The following is a 20953-nucleotide window of genomic DNA, read 5'->3' as shown; positions in this document are numbered from 1 at the left end:
GCAGTGTATCTGCTAACAGACTTAATACTAGAGCTCTAAGAAGAGCAGAAAGAGTCTTGCATGAACAAAGTTACTGAGGTTTTTCAAATAAAAGCCAGTATTGATCAGTAAGTTCTGGCTACAGATTATATTGGGAAACCTTGCTCACTTGCACAGACGGGCCACTAGGTGGCGCCAAATACACCATTAAAGTCACGTTGTCGTTCTGTAGTTGGCGTCCTGATCTAAGCAGGTTTTCTCTAAGGGAAAAATGAATGGCATTGTTGACAATCACCACTGTGGTAAACAACCTTGATGCGTTTTTTTGATGTAGCCTTAAAATAATTCTATAATTAAACTACAACACTGTTATTTACCAACATCGGCAACTCGAACTGCAGCCTAAGCGAGCGTTTTGATGACGTCTTCTCAAGCGCAAAAGCGCTTCTTAATCTCTTCAACTCATTGAGACCACCGGTGGTTCCAAAACGCGCTTCATCATATTCTTCATAACTGTCATATTTCATAAGCTACGGTCAAAAGGTGGGGGTCGTATGAGAGCTGTAACGGTCTTCTTTCCAGTCAAATAGACGGGTGATGTAATTTTAAATCCTTATAATAAAAGAAGCTGAACTCAATTTTTTTTGTCTATTGAAAGTCGACCCATTTTTCCACAAATCTGGGCTATAAACTATAAACAGATGGCGTCTCTTCAGTGATCTGCTCTGTAACAATTATTTTTATAAAATAATACAAAGAGCGTCTAAGATTTTTGGCTTTCAGCAGTAAATTGTAAGCATATAGCGATATGTGTGATCATAAAACACGTTCTGTTAATTTGAGGGGAGCATTTACAATAAAAAAAAAAATAAAAATAAAAATTTACATTTCTTTCCTGCAGTTACTGAATAATTTGCCTTACGATTTGGTCATGTTAATTCAGATGGACAAACCAAAATATACCCTGGTCAATAAGAGGTAAGGGGGCGGAGTTAGCGCAGTCAGTTTACTAGGAGGTGAATGCAAGATTGTTTTTGAAAGAAGGTTAAAGATGACAAGATAAATATTTCAAGGCTAACTTAAGTAATAACAATGCAGGCAATGTTCATACCATAAAACACAAATGAGCAAAAAACAAAGGAAGGAATACAATTTGCTCTGTTCAGAAACAGGTAAAGCCAGCTTCTCCGCTGTGTTGGATGAATGACTTTATACGGAATTCCTCTAGTTTTTTTATTTTTTCTGCATAACTCAGTGTGAGATGTAAACAGAGAGATTCAGAGTGGTTTGGTGTGAAATGGTTCAGATGTCTTTACACTGGTGGTGATAGGAACCAGGGGTTGCCATGACTACAACACAAATACAGACATTTTATTTACTATCCAGAACCACCAGTGAACCTACACGAGTCTTCTGAGTTTATTTGGAACGTTGATGATGGAAAATAGTGGAAAATCTGAAATAATAAGTTTTCTTTGGGGACTATTTTGCTGTACATGTATCACTTTTTGTTATGTGCTGTAAACTTTGTGAATGAAGAAGCTGTTTGTGTTTGTTTCCTCCTCAGTGCATCAGTGGGGTGTGGAGGAGGTGGCGGGATGGCTGGAGCAGCTCTGTCTGTCCGAGTATAAGGAGATATTCATCGGTCATGACGTGCGCGGGTCAGAGCTGCTGCACCTGGAGAGACGGGACCTTAAGGTACGGTACCTGGACTCCTCCTGCCCTGCTGGTCTGATTGTGTTTAAATTGATATGGTCTGTAATTTTTCAGCATTATTTGAACACAGAAAGTGCACTTTACACTGTGGGAACGTTTCATGATAAACGGACCAACAGAAATGCTCCAAAAAACACTTGGAATAAAACATTTTTACATTAACTTATAATAAAAATAAAGGAAGCTTTGGCCCTCTCCTGTAAAGTTACGGTTTGTGTCTGAGGCGTAAAGAGAGGTCGTGTAAAAATGAAACTGATTTTGGTGTTCAAAACCCACACAAAGGTCAAAAATGATATGATAAAAATATGGGATGTGGGTTTAATTCACTAAAATCACTGAAATCAGGCCTGACATGTTAAAGAGCCCAAAGCCAACATCATAATTCATTTCTACATGATTATTTTCTGACCTTTGTTTACCTTTTACAAATAAACAGGCTCTTTATGTTAATACATCTTTAAGACTGATATGCTGTAAACAAACCCTGCTTTGATGACCTGCCCTGTTTTGTGCCTTACTAAAAAAAAGCAGAGCTGTGACACTCAATACAGCCTTTGTGTGAATGGGCTGTTTAAACTGCTGTAGGCTGAATTGGTGGATTTACACTGACAAACCAAAAGTTATAGGACAGGAACTAGTGTCGTGTAGGACCCCCTCTAGCCTGGCGAAGTGCAGCAACTCCACATGGCATCAATTCTACTGGACAGAAGAAGTCTGGAGGGATATTGAGCCGTCTGGACAGCCACCCACAGCACTGTGGTGTTTGTATGTGCAGGATCTCTGGTGTGAACGGACCTCTCCACTTCCCATAAACGCCCGATTGGGGCGAACGTGAAGGCCACGTTATTCGTTGGAACTCTCCAGAACCAGTTCTGGACAACTTGGGCCCGATGGCATGGGGCATTATCCTGCTGGAAGATCCCATCATTGTAGGGGTATATAAAGTCCATGAAGGGCTGCAAATGGTCACCAAGCAGTGAACTGTGTCAGTCACCGGTCAATGACATGTTCAGGCAGACCAGTGGACCCGAACCATACCATGAGAACACACCCCACACCAGTAAGAACCACCACCAGCCTGCACAGTGCCTTGTTGACAACTGGGGTCCCCTTCATGGGGTCTGCGCCACACACAAACCCCACCATCAGCCCCAAACAACTGGTACCGTGACTCATCGGACCACGCCACATGTTGCCAGTCTTCTAGGGTCTAGTTAGCAACCTCACAAGCCCAGGCGAGGCGCTGTGTTGTGGTGTTAACAGAGGCACTCTGGTGGGTCTTCTGCTCCCAGATCCCATGGAAGATAAAGACTCTGCACTGACCTGTGGGATAACTTCGGAAGTGGAATGTCTCTTCCGTCTGGCTCCCACTATCATGCCTCGTTCGAGCTCCATTTATTCACGGCTCCTTGCCGTGACCAGGCTGGCCAGTGTTCAACCTCACTCACAACTTACACAGGTGTGGGCGTCCCAAGCCGTCCCCTGAGGTCACTCCACTTCATAATCAATTTACATACTGGTATCCCATGACTTTTGGTGCGTCAGTGTACTACATAAAAGTGTTTTCATTTACAGACAGTGAGGGACTTTTTTCCTTTAACAGGATTTAGAGAGGAATGTGGCTGCAGTTAAACCCTTCTTGCGTGTTTGTTTCAGGATCTGGGCGTGACGAAGGTGGGCCACATGAAGCGGATCCTGCAGGGAATCAGAGATCTGAGCCGGAACAGCACGGCTAGCGAAGCCTAGCGTAGCCGGACGCCCACTCAGACCGGCCAGTCAGCTCACGGGGACCAGCTCGGCCTGGCCAATCAGCTCACGGGGACCAGCTCGGCCTGACCAATCAGCTCACAGGGACCAGCTCGGCCTGGCCAATCAGCTCACAGGGACCAGCTCAATAATCTCAGCCAGAAAATCTCCGTCAGAACTCAGCCAATCAGCACAGTGCCTTCTGCTCGCACACCTGTGACAACACAGCCTTCAGGGGAATCCTGCTCTACTGCCACACTGATGGGGGGGGTTGGGAGTTGGGGGGGTTAAACAAAGGGCTCCCAGTGTTATCAGAGGTGGAGCAGGACCAAACTGACCGATCAGAAGAAAACGGAGAGAGAGAGTGACCTCTAGTGGCAGAGAGAAGAAACACATGTTAGACAGAAGTTAAAGGTGGAACTCACTCACTGTGTTGTTTGTTTGTTTGGTTTTCTTTGGGGGGGGGGTCACACTGTTCTTTGAAGGCTGTTTTCGGCTGTGCGCACTCCTCAACAACAGCTTCATAACTGTCAGCTAGCTGTGCATAGATATTTTCGGGGGGCAGGCAGGCGCTCCTGGGGAAAAACCTCATTTAGTTACCTGTATGTCACAGCGAGTCTCATCAAGAGAGACACTGTAAGCATGTTTCAGGGAGTTTATTCCCCACAGTGAAGCCAAAAAACACACTTTTGTTGCCCAATCAGGGACTTGAACCCCCGTCGCCAGCGTAGAGGGGTGAAACGTTACCTACTATACTACCTAACCGCACTGAACCTCTGAGTTTCAGCTCCGTTGAAGAGCTTTGTGGAGCGTAAAACTGAAACAGGGCTTTTTAAGTGATCAGCACCCTTTACTGTTTATATCATGTGGGGTTCAGAGTAGCTGATCTGTCCATCTGCTGTTGTACGTCCTTTTCTGTGCCTAAGAGAGAGACAGGAGACGAGGGCGTTTTCACACTCGTCATGAAAGCTCGACCCGTTCTGGGCTGGTTTGGAGGGGGGCGCTCATTATTACTGGTTTGCTTTCACACACAAGAACTCAATCCGAATCGTTGATCGATCCACATGTCACTGTTCTGCATGCAGGTTGTCAGAAATGTCGGCGCAGCTGCTTTTTGTTATTCTGTTATTTTCTTTGGATACAAACACTGAAGTGGTGAAAAGCAGCGCCTTCTGTCCAAAACTACCCTTTTCCCACCATCACAGAACTTGAAAAGGGGAAGTGATGCGATAAGTCGAACCAGTCACTTACAAAATGAACCAATCACGCGAGTAGGGTCTGTCTGCTGACATGCACCGCCAGTCAATTGATGACGTCAGTGCCGCTCTGCCACGACAGGGTTTTTGTTGGTTTTATGAGGAAAAACAGCAAAACACAAACTGCTGAGCAACAAGAGCTACACTGAACACATATTAACGTTGTTTTACTGATAATAAGGTATTAAACATGGAAACTTTCTCAATAAAACCACGACGATAAGACAGGAATGTCACAGAGAGCAGGCGGAGCTGGATCCGGAACAAAGCTCTAGTGTGAAAACGCCCTGAGGTTCTCTGCTGGAGAACGTGTTGCCCAGCAGTCTGACCGCAGGCTGTTATACTGGGTATTTCCCAGCTGCATCCGCTAAGGTTCCTATATCAGGACCAGAGACCTTCTGCTGTAAACACGCACAACAACAGCTTAACTAGCAAACCAGAAGAAGCTAAACTAAACTAAGCTGCGCTTATTTATGATTTATTTGTGATTTTGATCTGTGAAGCTCTGCGGTCTCTAATCTCTCCACACAGAAAACACAAAAACAGCCCTCAAAAACGCGTCTGTCCCTCAAAAATGCGCCTGTCCCCGCAAAGAACGCGCCTGTCCCCGCAAAAACACGCCTGTCTCTCAAAAACACGCCTGTCCCCGCGAAAACAGCTGGAGCTCAGAGCGACGGGCCTCAGGAAACGTGAACACTGTGACCCCCTAGAGGGGAGTGAGGGGTGTGACATCAGTGCCATGAAACTATTCTCTCAGCCATTCATTCTCACAATCACTCTCTCACACTGTCTCTCTCTCTCTGTCACTCTCTCTCACATGCGTCACGACAATCAGTCAATCAGTCGCAGCAGAATCACTGACTGATTAAAGTCCAGGTTTACCAGATGAAACCCACAACATAATCTACCCTAAGTGTGTGTGTCTGTGTGTGTGTGTGTGTGTGTGTGTGTGTGTGTGTGTGTGTGTGGTCTTTTCTTTCTGAGCAGCTTCAGAATGCCTTACTCAGTCCAGCTCACCGTAATCTCATATCACCACTGACTGGCCCATGTTAGCGTTGGGGTGTGTGTTAGTGTTGAGTTGTGTAGTAGTGTTGGGTTGCGAGTTAGTGTTGCACTGCATGTTAGCACTGAGTTATGTGTTAGCGTTGGGTTGCGTGTTAGTGAGTCCATTTACGGCAAACAGACGCAGATTAAAATATTTGATTTAGTCGTTAATTAAATACCCTGTAAGGCCAGCTGTGGTTGTGATCGTGTCTAAGATCTAATTAAACATCCCTAAAAAAGCTGATTGACTTAAATCAACACACACCGTTTGAATAAAGCAGGATTAGCGGATGGCTTAAGGTCAGCGTGTTGGTCAGAGTTCCTAAGACTGTAATTAAGAATCATTAAATCCTGAATCAACACTCGAGCTGCGTGTACGTTAACAGTGTAACGCGATGCAGTGACCGTGCCCCGCTGACCGAAGCCCTGTAGCTGCTGTGTCTCTAATCTCTCCGTCCTCGTTTCTCCTCTGAAGCTGGTCAGACTGGAAAACACATCCGAGATCCTCAAAACATTCCATTCGTACTGAAGTCCTGCAGAGCGAAGAGGCCCTGCGGTCACTCTCAGTGTTACACGGTAACTGTTCAGTCCGGGTTAGGGTTGGTGCTGAGGTCTGGACTGAGGCTCAGGATTACAGTCAGTAAACGCTGTACGGCCCACACAGCCGCCCTGAACCACACGTCTCTGCGCGTATGTGTGTGTGATTACTCATATCATGTGGTCCTGGAGGCTGCCAGCGGTGTCCGTTCTGTCTGCCTGTTCAATATTTATTACTAAGTTATAACGGAATATACATATGCTGTTTGTCTTCTGTTCTGTGTACATAGGCCGAGTCTAAGACTGTAAATACGTTCTTAATGTACAGTGGAACAATCTGGATTAAAATATGTTCTGTGTTAAACGTCTCCCGTTTCAGATTTCTGTCTGTTGGAAAGTGGCGTACAAATAAATCTGATATAAACTCGTTATAAACTTGTTTCAGAAGCAATTCTGACGTCAGTATTCAACTAGATTTTTTGTGTTTGAAGGACTTGATTCTGTTTAATCAGGGTTTAGTTCTGTTCTGCACAAGTTGGTTTGGTTCAGATAAATAAATGATGTCTAAAGCATAAAAGCCCAGTCATTTGAGGGTGGATGGGCCTGTAGCATAAGCCCCGCCCACTTGACTCTGATAGGCTGCACTCTGAATATGAATATAAGCAGCATGACTGCTTATCAATGTTCTGTAAACAACTGGCCAAAATTATTTGTTTTTGCTTCTCAGAAGTGCCGCATCTTGGCTGTCAAAGCAAAACTGTAACGAGCTAATGAGCTTTATAATTAGACATTTTGACAGAATTGTTGATTAGATTCCACTAAAATCTCCACAAACCTGATCCTTGATTAGCTGCAGATCATGAAATCCAGCCATTAGATAATGGAGATGTTTTTATTTTAATTCTTCCAGGCAGAACGTCACAAATACTGAGTGTATTTTGCATTAATTATTGGGGAACAACATATTAAAACAACTAAGAGAGTTGGGCTATTTGGGTGACTATTGAGCTCCAGTGTTTGTTAGCAATGTTAGCATCAACCACTCCAGTTCTTAATGGTAATGTTAAAATCACCAATGACCTTACAGTTTAGTCCTACACTATATACTTAAAAAAGGTGGATCTTCTAGGGTTCTTTAGTAAAGGTGTTTAGAACCATGAGTCCTATATAGAACCAAATGGTTCTTTGCATGGTGAATTGGTTCTTCAGATTGATGGAGAATGTGTTGTATATTGTTCTAGGTAGAATCTTCTTTGAAAATGGTTCTGTATAGCACCAAAAAGAGTTCTTCTGTTGTTATGATGTTAAGCTTGAAAAAATAGAAGAACCATTTTTGGTGCTATATAGAACCATTTTAAGAAAAGATTCGACCAATTTACAACACATTCTCTGTCGATCTGAAAAACCATTTTACCATGCAAAGAACCATTTAAGCATGAAATGGTTCTATGTAGGACTCATGGTTCTTAAAAGAGCCATTCTCTGTACTGAAGAACCCTTGAAGAACCATCTTTTCTAAGTGTGTGAAGTTAGGCCTAATCTGTGTCCAGGAAACGGACCCTGAGAGTTTACCTAATGACATTTGAGTTGGGCTATTTGGGTGACTATTGAGCTCCAGTGTTTGTTAGCAACATTTGTTAGTTCTAAATGACGTTAAATCACCACTGGCATCACAGTTTAGTCCTATACTAGGCTTAATCCGTGTCCAGGAAACTGACCCTGAGTGTTTACTTGAATGTGATCTTTCTCCCAGTGAATTTTTAGTCCGTCAGTAAGAGTTTATCTGTATATTTACCAGTGGTGGACAGTAATGAAGTAAATGTAATTCGTTGCTGTACTTAAGTAGTTTTTTCGTGTATCTGTACTGAAGTTTTTCCATTTTTGGCCAACTTTTTACTTTCACTCCACCACATTTCAAAGTCAAATATCTCACTTTTTACTCCACTACATTTTGAGAAATCTGTCGTTCCTTTTGGTTTATGTGTGTATAAAAACGTAACACGTCAAAATGAAAGAAGCGCAAAGCAAGAACACCAATCAGGGCACAGCGGTCACTTTGTTTTGAGCTTGTTTTGACCTGTTGGTCATACCGGCCCAGTGCAGCACACGGTTCAACATCAGTGCAGCAGCATAAAATTTTGGGAGAGTCTATTCAACATAAATGATGAACTAACCTAACTTTGTGTAAACAGACCACAATATAGAAATATGTACTCATATGCAGTTGTGACTGACGTGTCTTTTTTTCTGAATTCATACAAACACTTTCATTTTATAGTAGATTAGTTTTGGCTAGTTTATGTTTATGAACAGAGACCTACAGATGCAGTTTAGTAAAGGAAACTCATTTGTGAGTTTAAAGCAAGTTTTTATTAAACTTAAACTTGTAAATAAATCTTAAACTGAAACTTTGCTTGTTTGTAAAAAGTGATTTCAGAGCCACTCAGTTCTACCTGATGGAAACTGTTTACCTTCGGTGTTTTGTGCTTATGATCATTTTAATAGACATCAGCGTCACTAATTAATGACTCTATTAAAAGACTGGTTTACCAAGAGTGACTCTGAGTATTTTCACCTAAAATGAGTTAATGAAGCAGAGTCTTGTTACAGTAATGATAACAGGACATCAGAGTCATAATTAATCTTTTAGTACTTTCACTTTCGATACTTAAGTACATTTGAAGGCAAATACTTTAGTACTTTTACTCAAGTGGAGGTCTAAAGGGAGGAACTTCTACTTTTACTGGAGGAATATTTTACCTCTCTACTTTAACTCAGGTACATGGTTTGTGTGCTTCGTCCACCGCTGATATTTATAGTTTACTGAGCGCGTTTGTGTGGATTAAAGTAGTAATCGAGTTTAGATTTGCTTAATTAAGTACTGATTTGACATATTAAAACATATATGAAGTTTAAAAACGAAGAAAAGTGACCTGCGTTGGCCGGGAATCGAACCCGGGTCAACTGCTTGGAAGGCAGCTATGCTAACCACTATACCACCAACGCTTGGCGGGAAAACTTGAGACCGAGAGACCATAAAAGCTGGAAAAATGGAGACTCATTGCTGTATTTACTGTGGTGTTTCTCTGACATTATTCTCACCGTTTTTACCACAGCTTTCCCCACCAGACACGTTAAAAACTGTTTCTGACGAAGTTGGCCAGCTTATTATTATCCGCCAGCTCCTTGTTCGAAGTTCCCCGTTCCACCTTAAACGGTGCTACTGACCTGCTGCACCATTTAAGGTGGAACGGGAAAATTCGAACCAGAAGCTTCGAGTAGGAGTTCAGGTTCAGCCTCGTCGCTTTGTCTGCCTTTACTGTCCGTTTCAGACGTTCTCAGTACTGTAATCGAGCCCGAATCGCTTCACCGGGCGTCGTTAATCCCCGCTAGCCGGCTCGGTTGAACTGAACCGCTGTGTTCGTTGGTTTTTAAATGCGTGATATTATTAAACATCCGCAGCGTTAGCTAGGCTACTATAGTGAAGCTAGCAGCGCTTAGGATGGAGCTCAGCTAAGATAAGCTAACCTGACCGTTTGTGGAAGTCATTTACAGTCATTTGAAGATTTCTGGGAGTCATTTTGTCTATTAGTGTGTGGTTTTTGAATTTGGATGGTTTAGTTGTTTACAAAAGCCGAAATCCGCTCCGTTAGCTTAGCTAAAAGTGTAGCATTAGCGTTAGCGCTCAGAGGAGCTAACGGCTAATCCAGGCGAATTGAATGGATTTGTTCGGAGACCTGCCTGCGCCAACTAACGCAGGTTAGAGACTGATACACCTCATTTTTATGATACTCCAGCAACACTAAACCATTTCAGTAAATAACTCGGATAAACCCACATTATGAGCCACACCGTTAGCCTCGACAGCGGTTCTAGCTAAGCTAGCCTCACACAGGTAACCTAGCAGTGCAGGTTTTCAAGGGAACCTTGAGTGCTATGTAGAACCATTTCATGCCTAAATGGTTCTCTGCATGGTGAAATGGTTCTTCAGATTGATGGAGAATGTGTTTAGCACTAAAAAGTGGTCAAACATAATAATAGGAGAACCCTTTTTGGGTGCTATAACGTTAAAGGGCCGTTTTCAAGAAGGTTCTACATAGAATCATGCACATCGTTCTTTAAGTGTTCATGGTTCCGTATAGAATCCTTGAAGAACCGTCTTGGGTGTTGTAGCAATAGAATAAACATTTTTGCTGCTATATAGAGCCCTTTTCACTATGCAAAGAACCACTTAAGCATGCAAATGGTTCTGTATAGAACCATTGTCTTTACTGAAGAACCCTTGAAGAACCGTCTTGGGTGTTGTAGCAGTAGAATAAACATTTGGTGCTATATAGAACCCTTTTCATTATACAAAGAACCACTTAAGCATGCAAATGGTTCTGTATAGAACCATTGTCTTTACTGAAGAACCCTTGAAGAACCGTCTTGAGTGTTGTAGCAGTAGAATAAACATTTGGTGCTATATAGAACCCTTTTCACAAAGAGTCTATATAGAACCATACACAACACATTCTCTGTTAATCTAAAGAACTATTTCAGTATGTAAAGAACCACTTAAGCATGCAAATGGTTCTATATAAAACTTGTGGTTCTAAATAGGACCATACACTTTAGTAAGAGGAACCCTTGAAGAACCATTTTTTCTAAGTATGTAAAGTTAGGACTAATCTGTGTCGAGGAAACTGACCCTGAGAGTTTACCTAATGACATTTAATGATTTGGGCTATTTGGGTGACTATTGAGTTCTAGTGTTTGTTAGCAGTGTTAGCCTCGCCCACTCCAGTTCAGTGTCCTTTCTAAGAGTGTCCTTCTCTGTGACGGTTCATACTTACTATGCTTTTTAAGAACACAGGTATAAACTCCCTCTGCTCAAGAAACAGGTCCCTTTAAAGAGGAATTCCACTGATTTTCCGAAAATCCCCCCCATAATTCAGTGTGTGAGGTGTAAACAGAGTGACTCAGAGTGGTTTGGTGTGAAATGGTTCAGATGTCTTTACAGTGGTGGTGATAGGAACCAGGGGTCGCCATGACTACAACACAAATATAGACATTTTATTTACTATCCAGAACCACCAGTGAACCTACACGAGTCTACTGAGTTTATGTGGAGTGTTAATGATGGAAAATAGTGGAAAATCTGAAATAATAAATTTTCTTTGGGGACTGTTTTGCCTCACAGCGCCCTGCATGTATCCCTCCACCATGAATGGAGTTTAAGTTCTCTAAACTATCATAAAACAGTGTCTCAGTCATCAGGCAGTGAATTCATAACCATTTCATGTAGTAACTTTCTGTGAGGGAGCTTTTAGAGGTGGACGTCTGGTTCCTATCACCACCACTGTGAACAGTTCTGAAGTAAACTTTGTCTTACTGATTAATTCTGCTCTAATTCTGTAATTTGCTGTGTGAGCAGGCGCAGGAGTTAAAAATGAAGCTCCCCGACAGGAGGAGGACCGCGGGGAGAAGAGGAAACGGGACGGTGACCTGGAGAACACGCAGGTGGACGAGAAGAATAAGGCGGAAAAGAAAGTTTGTAAAGGTTTTCAGCACGTCTACACCAACTCTGTCTGCAGAGAGAGCGTGTTTGGTGTATGTTTGACCCCAGGTTGATTGTTTGCGTTTGTGTTGTTGTTTGTGTGCCGTGTCAGGACTGGCTAAGCTGAAGGGCTTTGTGGCGGCGCGGCGCGGAGAGCGTGAGGAAATGCAGGACGCTCACGTTCTCTTACCGGACCTCAGCGCGAGTGTGCAGACGTTGCCGTCACACGTGTGAGTACAATTCACAAAGTAGGTCCTTTATTGAGAGGTTCCCTCCATAATACACGCTTGGTTTAGTTCTGTTGTGTGTCTGATGGATTTAGCTGTTTTTTAGGGATGCTCCAAGGTTCTTCAAAGGTTCTTTAGAAAAGAAAATGGTTCTATATAGAACCTTATACAACAGTTAGTTCTGGCCATGCAAGCTGATTAGTTGAGAAGCTGTAGGAGACGCTCAAGCCATTTAAACGTTTTTACTTCTTACTTGGCCACAAACAGAAAATGGACACTTTTAAGATCACATTTGACCGACAGCCGATTTGGTCAGACTCTGAAGATGAGGCTACACTAAATTCCCAAACTGTCATCACCACTGAGCAGCTTTTCAGTCGGCAGCTGTGACAGAAGAACAGCTAAACAACCTGGAATCAGTCAGAAATGAACCCAACACCATTCGCCAAACTAAATGGGCTGTAAGATGCTTTACAGACTGGCTGGAACAAAACAACATTAATATTGATCTGGCAAAAAATGACAAAACTGAGCTAAACTTGATATTGTGGCAGGTTTATGGCTCAGTCTGATTTGGTCAGACTCTGAAGATCAGACTACACGTTTGGCGAATGGTATTAGGTTCATTTCTGGCTGATTCCAGGTTGTTTAGCTGTTCTTCTGTCACAGCTGCCGACTGAAAAGCTGCTCAGTGGTGATGACAGTTTGGGAATTTAGTGTGAGGAGCTGGAGAACGAACTGCCGGCTGTGCAGTGAGTGGGCGGAGTTCGCTACTCTGACGTAGCAACAAGCTGCTCGTTAAGGAACTGTAATTTGGTGAAAGAACTGCGAACATTAAAACATATTAAATGAGAGAGCACAATTGTCTTCTCTCTCTGGGTGGGCAGGACGGCCCCCCGTCTCCCCCAATCACTCAGCGCGATGCTAGTCAGCGCAGTGCAGTCAGTTAGCTGACGTAGCAGATCTGGTGGTTGGCGTCTCCTTTGAGCGCGATCAGATGTACAGTGACGCTGCGTGAGCGGGAGTTCGTAAAGATGCGGTGGAGCTTCACAGAACTCAGAGGAAGACTGTGTTTACCTTCACCCTCCTAGAGCTGGTGGTATCATGTGATTTGGGGGAGTCCTGACTAGTGGGTGGAATTGGAGACTGCTTTAGGCTGAACTGTTTTAGGCTGAATAGGCAGATATATGCAAATATGTTGGTTTTTGTGACCTCACAAAAACAACAAATTCTAATGGGCTTAGTACATGTTTGGTATGTGGGCTGGGGAGTTAACAGTACTTTCTGAGACTTTACTATCAAACTCTTTATTTAAAAAGCAAGTAAAATAAAAGATTTTCATGATATGGGCCCTTTAATACCATTTGAGAATGCATTCGGCTGCACTTTCTAGGACGGCAGTTAGATGGCAGGAATAAACAGGCTAAACTTAGTAGAAACTATTTTTTTCAACTTATAACTTAGGAATTGGCTCTAATTCACCATATCGCTGTTGTTGGGAAGAAAACCTCCATTTTTGACGTTTTTCATTTTTTTTGACATAATTTGAAAATACCTGTTGCCCTTTACGTTGTATGTACATTTAATGATGAATGGACCAAAAGAAACGACCCAAAATGACTTGGAAGAAAATCCGGTTCCATTGACTTACATTAAAAGTGAAGTATGTTTTTTCCTTCTCCTGTAAAGTTACCATTTTGGAGATACAAGCTTTTCTTCTGACAACAGCGAAATGTTGTTATGAGTTTTTCTAATTAACAAACGTTCCTGATAGCGTTTATGTCGACGGGCTTCGTGCAAAATCCGGGTTTTGAAACGTTGAATCAGAATGTAGTAGTTGATTCATTTTGCTTAAATGGTTCAGACGGTTGTCATTGAGCTGTTTTGTGTGTGTGTGCAGGTCCAGGCTGGCGTATTTTGCTGTGTTTGATGGCCACGGCGGAGCTCGAGCGTCTCAGTTTGCTGCTGAAAATCTGCATCAGACACTGATCAGCAAATTCCCCAAAGGTAAAATCAGTAAAGCACTAAAGACCTCTTCATCCTCATCCCAGCTCTGTTCTTCTCCGGCTCAACCCATACTCTGCTCTACACTCCACACTCTGTCCAGGTGAGGTGGAGAATCTGGATAAGCTGGTGAAGAAATGTCTGCTGGACTCTTTCCGTCAGACTGACGAGGACTTCCTGAAGAAAGCCTCCAGCCAGTGAGTGCATGTGTTGTGTTTGTATGTGCTGAATGTGTGCACTGTGATATTTTTCTTAATATTGTTATCAAAAAAATCTTTGCCGACAGCAACAGTGTTTTTGTAAATCTCTCCGTCCACACGAGAACGCAAAAACGACCTCGCTTGAGCATCCCAGCCCAGCAGGGGGTGATAAAACCTCATACAATTTGATGCAGAACGCCTCAAACATTATGAGCACACTGCAGACATGAGCAGTGTCTCAGAGCTAAGGATGTAGTCGAGGTAGGAGAGAACGTCCTAGCACCGCTCCACGAGGGCTTCTCCTCAGTGTTCACTCATGCACATTTGACATGCTCAGTAAAGGAAAACAGCTAAAGACGCACAAGTTGACGTCGGCATGTTTAAACAGCTGTGTTGTGCTTGTTCACACGCAAACACTCAAACGTCTGACTGTGACGGACTGTCTGATTGTGTGTTACAGGAAGCCAGCGTGGAAGGATGGTTCTACAGCTACGTGTCTGCTGGCTGTGGACGATGTTCTATATGTAGCCAACCTGGGAGACAGCAGAGTGAGTACAGAACCTTCGGCCATGATCCCATCCTTTATCAATGGGTAGAAGATGTCATCCACTTCACAAGTGAGACTGAAAATATGCTTTTAATGCTTTTGTAATTGTCAGAATGCATACGTCACAAACACAAGCCAGAGAGTTAACTCGCATAATCTCACTAGTGAGCTCGCTACCGACACCGTGTACCGTACGAGTGCTGTATAGTTCAGAATCTGCCCATGTAAACTACACTGTCAACAGATCTGTATTAAACCATATATTTGCATTATTATATGAGACCATCGTGGACTTAATGAAGAGAGAGCCGTTCCCTCTCTACTTTCTGAGAAGTGTAGTTTGCCATTCGTGACCTGACTGGCTCAATGCAATGCAATTTGAAATCAGCTGCACTTTTTTGCCACAGTAGAGGCAGATTTCCCCACCCTGCACCACTGAAACGAACAGGAAGGCGTCAAGTCCAATCTTTACCTGATGCCGGACTCATACCGAACGACTTTTCAAGCGATTTCACTGAGTGCGTTTACATGCACTCAGTAATCTGATCATGATCGGATTTCTGCAGTTATCTGATAATTCAGATGGTGATGTAAACACCATACTTCGATCTAGAGATCTGATTAGGAAATCTGATAAAGAGGCTGGATTGTAGCTCAGTAATCAGATTTCTCAGTGTATGTAAACTCTTTCTCTGATTTCTTTCGGATTTCTCAGTCTGAGCATGTCCGAAAACAGACGGTGGTATCGGAAATAAGCGAGCAGCGTCGTCGCGAGACGCAGCAAAACACTTGTGGAGCGACGCTGAAACCAAATACGGAATAAAGGATGTAAATATTCTTCATCTTCTAGATGATATATGTTCATATTTTCAGGTAAAGTGGGGCAACGTTTTTAAAAGAGTTTGAGGTTCATGTTACATTTATTGTTTATTGAGTTTATTGGCTGGTTGCAAAGCAGAAATCTGATTACTGTCTGACTCCTGTAGACCTGGAGTTTCCCCATTATCTGATTACCCTAGTCCATGTAAACGTATTGATCGGATTACTGATGAAATCTGATTTTCTGCAGTTGTCGGATTACTAAGTGCACGTAAACACACTCAGTGTTTCAAACAAATTTCCAACGTTGGAATAAAATCATGAGAGTCTTGCTGTTGTCACATCACACTTGCATCATCTCGATCGTTTGGTGTGAGGTGGTCAGGGTGGCCGTCTTATTTCAGCCTTCTTCTCGTCTTGACGTTGTGATAAAATCAACCGTTTAGTATTATCCTAAGCTTGAAGTCTCGGCTCATGCAAATAGTGACGTGGCAGGGGTGTGCAAGAGAGCGAGCGAGAGAACAAGAGAGGGAATGAGAGAATGAATAAGAGAGCTCGGGAAAAGGTTCAGCATGAGAGCCTGAAATCTCTGTAAGAAAGGCAAATCTGCTTCACTTTAAAACTATAATCACGTTAACAGTGTAAACTGGCTGTTTAAGTGTTTCAGGCTCACTGAGTCTCTAACAGTGATGTAGGGAAATGTGCAGGACTTTTGGAATGACATTATTGAAGAAGCATCTCTGTTCTTTCCATGTCTTACTGGGGAATAATCAGAAAAATCTAGTTGCAGTCTTGCAAAGTGACCCTGCAGGATCCCCAGTCTTCGCAAAACCCCAGTCTGTGATTAAAACTCTGTGACATTGTCTTCAAATGTGAGAGTTTCAGACTTTAGTCTTTTCAGGCTCTTCTAAGGTACGGTTAGCATTAAACTACCAAACTTCACCTGTAACCCTGAACCTGGCGCTGACTGTTCATCTTTCACACCGTTCCTCTCCTGTGTGTGTGTCTGTGTTCAGGCTGTACTGTGTCGAATGGAGCAGACGGACAGTGGAGAGGAAAGCTGTGTAACTCTGGCTCTCAGTAAAGAACACAACCCCACCATCTACGAGGAGCGCATGAGGATACAGCGCGCCGGAGGAACCGTCAGGTCTGTCTGTGAACACCGGCACCAGTGACCTTCCGAATCAACTCGCCCAGGGGTCACACACTCCACACAAAACCTGGAAATTTATAGGTTCACCTGTCAGTTGATTAATCAAAATCTGGAAAATAGTGTAAAGTTGGGTCACTAAGCTACTGAGATCGAATACCTAGCATATTTTTAACTTATAATACCCAGGTTGAATATCTTGACTATATATTTTAACAAGTGAAACAGGACCTAAACTCATCCTTTAGTTTTCAGTTCACTTTTTTCAATATACTGTTGTTTCCCTCAGCAATACCTTAGAATTACTGTGATAAAAGAATGAATCACTGTTACATAATTGAGATTGTGGAATAATAATGTGAGCTAAAATAAAAAAATAATGCCACATTAGTTTGTTCTGTATTTAGATGTAAACAGTGCTGCTCGTATTGTCAGTAAGGGCACATTAATACATTTCATTATTATGTAGTTGTGGGGAAACTGACCAGTCTAACTGTGTGTGTGTGTGTGTGTAGAGATGGGCGTGTGTTGGGTGTGTTAGAAGTGTCCCGCTCTATAGGTGATGGTCAGTATAAACGCTGCGGAGTGATCTCTACGCCCGACCTGCGCCGCTGCCAGCTCAGCCCGAAGGACAGGTGAGTCTCACATACCTACAACCATATGTGAGAGTTTGAACACCTCCACCATCAACAAGTTACATGTTGATTGTCTAATGCCGAGTTCACACGTCACGATTTTAGCCCTGATTTTACACTCACAGACAGTTTTTGGAGATGGTAGAGAAAAGCTCCAGATCTGAGGCACCTCGGCGTTCGCTCGAGGGTCTCAAATCGGCTCTCGGTCACTATGTGTGAACTGTTTAAAGACGCCGTCAGAGAGAGTCGGTGATGCATGACAGACATCTAATGGCTAAATATCTGGACCTGTCAGGGAATCCAAATCAAGTGAGTGCGGCGACGTGCTACAGCCAATGAGAGCGCAGGACATGGGGAAACCTGGGAGTGGAGCTTTACATCAACAGCCGTTCTCTCTCCCACATTGTTTCTTTTTCCTTCTTGTTGTTTCCTCCTTTTACTGCAAATCAGCGCACAAACAACTTGGATCGTTTGCTTCCTGCTGACATTCATTTTCTCACGCATGAGTGAGAAACTGGTGAAAGATCTTGTAACGTGATCCTCTGTTGCTGATCAGTCACGTAGACTGACTTCAAGATTCCCGATTACAAGACAGCACGTTGTGTAGTGTGTCTGTGGGTTAAGCGGGAATGGTGCCATTTTTCTGCTTATTTTAGTGCCCAGTTTCTGTTTATTTGCTGAGTTTAACAAATTGGAAGAACATAAAATATAAAATATTCCATAACTTTTGCACAGGCCACATTTTATTTTTTTTTACATTTACATTTACATTACATCATTTAGCATTTTTTCCCCACCCTAATGGGTTAAATTCAGCAGATAAACAGTAATTGTGCATTAAAATGTGCCGAAGTATGTTCTCCGTAGAGTTAACTTATTTACACTTAGAAAATCAACGGCAACGTGAAATTTGACTGGCAGTGCCTAAACGCTTGCGTACGACTGTTAATATACACCCACCCCATTGAGCTCATTCCCTAATTATTTTGTTCAGTGTTAAGACTTGGTGGTAAATGTTTGTCGTCCTGTGTTTAGGTTTGTGATCCTGGCCTGTGACGGACTCTTCAAAGTGTTCTCTGCAGAAGAAGCTGTTAAATTTGTCCACAAAATCCTACAGGTGGGTGTTTGTGTACACATTTGAGTGTGTATGCATGAATATTTGAATGTGCTGTCTTGATTACTTGATTAAAATTATTGATTATTTGCTATTTTCAGTGATAACCGGAGTGTTCTCATGTCATTATAAAATGTCATTACGTTTGTCAGACTGAAGGTTCTCCATAAGGGGGAGCTGTTAGAACTCCACTAGTTTTTTTGTGTGCCTCATTGAAAGAGAGGAAACCCACACCAGCAGGATCTTACCGATACGTGTACGTCTGCAGTCACAGATCGCGTTTATATGGAGTAAACACCCACCTACCTAGGAACGCAGTCTTTGAGGTCTTGTTTTTGTTTAAATGTCATACAGTGTGAAAGATTACGTTTCATTTAAAATGAGAAAAAATCAAGTTCACACTGAGGGGGAGGTCTGCAGAGTTTGTGAACGCCGGGTCTCCATTTATTTCTAAATGGACTAATTTTCAGTGTTGCTCGTGGGAGCAGGCGGAAATCCGATCCCTTCAGGCGGGAGCGGGCGGAAATCCGATCCCTTCAGACGGGAGCGGGCAGAAGCTCGCTTATAAAATCCTGCAAAGTAATGAACAGCTTAAATAAAGCAGAACGATCACTAAATCATATATAAACAATATAACAGTAAAACAGTTCAAATTAATAAAGTCATTCTCAAACAACCCGAGAACAACATGCAGATTCTTATAGGTCTGATTCACACATACTGCGTCTGTGTGGCGCGAAGCGGCAGAGCATCCCAGGCGGCGCACTGAAGTGCCGCAGTATTTAGAGAACAGACCCAAGGCAGATTTTTTCTGTCACATCATGCAGCAAAATACACTAAATAAGTCATGAAAATCAGTGACAATAAAACAGAAAACTGTATAAAAACTTAAAAAGGCGATTTTTATGTAATTCATGACGAAATACTAGTTGCATTCTGTGCTGCAGACAGATTTTCCCGGTTGATCTACAGGCTTGAAACTTCTGCCTAATCAGAAGTCAGAATGCTGTCGAGGATAAACAAATATACTGTGTACTTTTATAAATGATATTTTTATTGATCAGAGTGACTGATGTGGCCATTTATCCGTCTGGAAACAGGAATGTCTGCATATCTTTCTCGCTGCTCCACATCTCGCTTTATGAATGAAAGGCCAGTGTGTCCGAGCTGTAGCGCTCACGCTGCCACTTCACTCATGCCATGCAGAGGCAGCATGTGTGAATCAGGCGTTAGAGAGAGGGCGGAGCCTTCAGTCTGACGGCCACAGCTGCCCAGCAAAACGCCAAAAATAACCGCTCTGTGGTTTAATTCCTGCTCTGTGTTTAAATGAAGAATAAATGCCGTTTGGTGAAGTTACTCACTGTGAGCCTGATGACCATGACTGACCTGTTATTTCAGCAGAGGATAATGAATTTGAGAATAGACAGTGTCAAATATTGGATGTGCGTGGGACACCGCGGGCGGGTGTGGGACAAAACGTTTCGGTTGCGGGCGGGAGCAGGACTGAAAAAACAGTTCCCCACGGACCTCTAATTCATAGGACCCATATGTAGATCTATACAATCATTATTATTATTATTATCATTTCTGTTTTTTTATTTACTTTCTTTCTCTTTTTTTAACATATTATTAAAATAAACAATATTGTTATAGTAAACAGATATAGACCACTGTGAGGGAGTGATGGATGGGGGCAGGAAACGGGGGGTTGTTTCTGTGTATTCTTGAAGTTATTGTACCTGAAAAAATGTTTATTTCCACCATTTTCCAAGTCGAAAAGACAACAAAGAGGCTGTTAAAAAGCTTTAAAATATATCCCACAGCGTCCGTCATTGAGGACTGAATGAATTTGTTCCTCCTCTCTGTTTCTCCCTGCAGGACCAGAGCGTGGAGGGAAAGGAGGGAAGCTATGAGGCAGCCTGTCAGAGATTGGCCAGTGAGGCAGTGAGGCGGGGCTGTGCAGACAACGTCACCGTTATTCTCATTTCTATTGAATTCTGACCAGCTTCACTACATTCACACACAAACACAGGAGCAGATCACTGAGATGGAGTGATGATCAATGAAACGCAGTCATATTGTTACTTTTTTATACGTTGAGAATTTCTAAAGATCTTTTTCAGAGTTTGCATGCGGACAGATTGTGGCTGCTAACAATGAAATAAAAAAAAAAAAACATTAAAACATACTGTGTGTGTGTTTGTCTGGGTTGGTATGAATTTGGCCCTCATTTGTTTACATTTGAGAAGAGGGCTTAACTGAAGCAAGTGTGGGATAGTGAGTTTGTGAAAATGCTTGTTGCGTAGATGTCAATACATCAAATTTAACGAATCATTAAAAGGTAAACGGTGCTGAATGTGCATGTAAAGCTCTAGGATCTATATATCTCTCATTTATTCTCATTATATATATTATACACAATTATTTGAGTGTATTCTGG

General features: G+C 42.6%; 2 protein-coding genes and 1 non-coding gene across 8 annotated transcripts in view; 2 read left to right on the top strand and 1 right to left on the bottom strand.

Annotated features, from left to right (window-relative positions):
- LOC118798374 (diacylglycerol kinase delta-like) overlaps window positions 1-6646 on the top strand; it is a 45483-nt gene extending 38837 nt beyond the window's left edge. For all 6 annotated transcript variants that reach the window (XM_036557809.1, XM_036557829.1, XM_036557823.1 and 3 more), the window contains 2 exons: window positions 1547-1677; window positions 3352-6646. In XM_036557809.1, coding sequence (XP_036413702.1) covers window positions 1547-1677; window positions 3352-3441 — 221 coding nt within the window. In that variant the 3' untranslated portion in view covers window positions 3442-6646. The remainder of the gene's footprint in view (window positions 1-1546; window positions 1678-3351) is intronic.
- A 2566-nt stretch (window positions 6647-9212) lies between these two features.
- trnag-ucc lies at window positions 9213-9284 on the bottom strand. Its single transcript has one exon. It is a non-coding gene; the product is annotated as a tRNA-Gly (tRNA).
- A 249-nt stretch (window positions 9285-9533) lies between these two features.
- LOC118798622 (integrin-linked kinase-associated serine/threonine phosphatase) lies at window positions 9534-20686 on the top strand. Its single transcript, XM_036558052.1, has 10 exons — window positions 9534-10037; window positions 11695-11820; window positions 11930-12047; window positions 13945-14051; window positions 14152-14245; window positions 14709-14796; window positions 16631-16761; window positions 17280-17399; window positions 18435-18516; window positions 20392-20686. Exons 1-10 carry the CDS (start codon window positions 9998-10000, stop codon window positions 20512-20514), a joined length of 1029 nt encoding a protein of 342 aa, XP_036413945.1. The 5' UTR covers window positions 9534-9997; the 3' UTR covers window positions 20515-20686.
- The last annotated feature ends 267 nt before the right edge of the window (window positions 20687-20953 follow it).

The sequence above is a fragment of the Colossoma macropomum genome, unplaced genomic scaffold, assembly GCF_904425465.1.
Source record: "Colossoma macropomum unplaced genomic scaffold, Colossoma_macropomum, whole genome shotgun sequence".
Taxonomy (NCBI): domain Eukaryota; kingdom Metazoa; phylum Chordata; class Actinopteri; order Characiformes; family Serrasalmidae; genus Colossoma; species Colossoma macropomum.
This window is presented reverse-complemented; position numbering and strand designations above follow the sequence as displayed.

Coding starts and splice junctions, on each gene's coding strand:
- LOC118798622 (XM_036558052.1), top strand. CDS start 9,998: ATGGATTTGTTCGGAGACCTGCCTGCGCCAACTAACGCAG. Junction 14,246..14,708: donor CTGAAGAAAGCCTCCAGCCA/GTGAGTGCATGT, acceptor TGTGTGTTACAG/GAAGCCAGCGTGGAAGGATG. Junction 14,797..16,630: donor CCAACCTGGGAGACAGCAGA/GTGAGTACAGAA, acceptor GTCTGTGTTCAG/GCTGTACTGTGTCGAATGGA.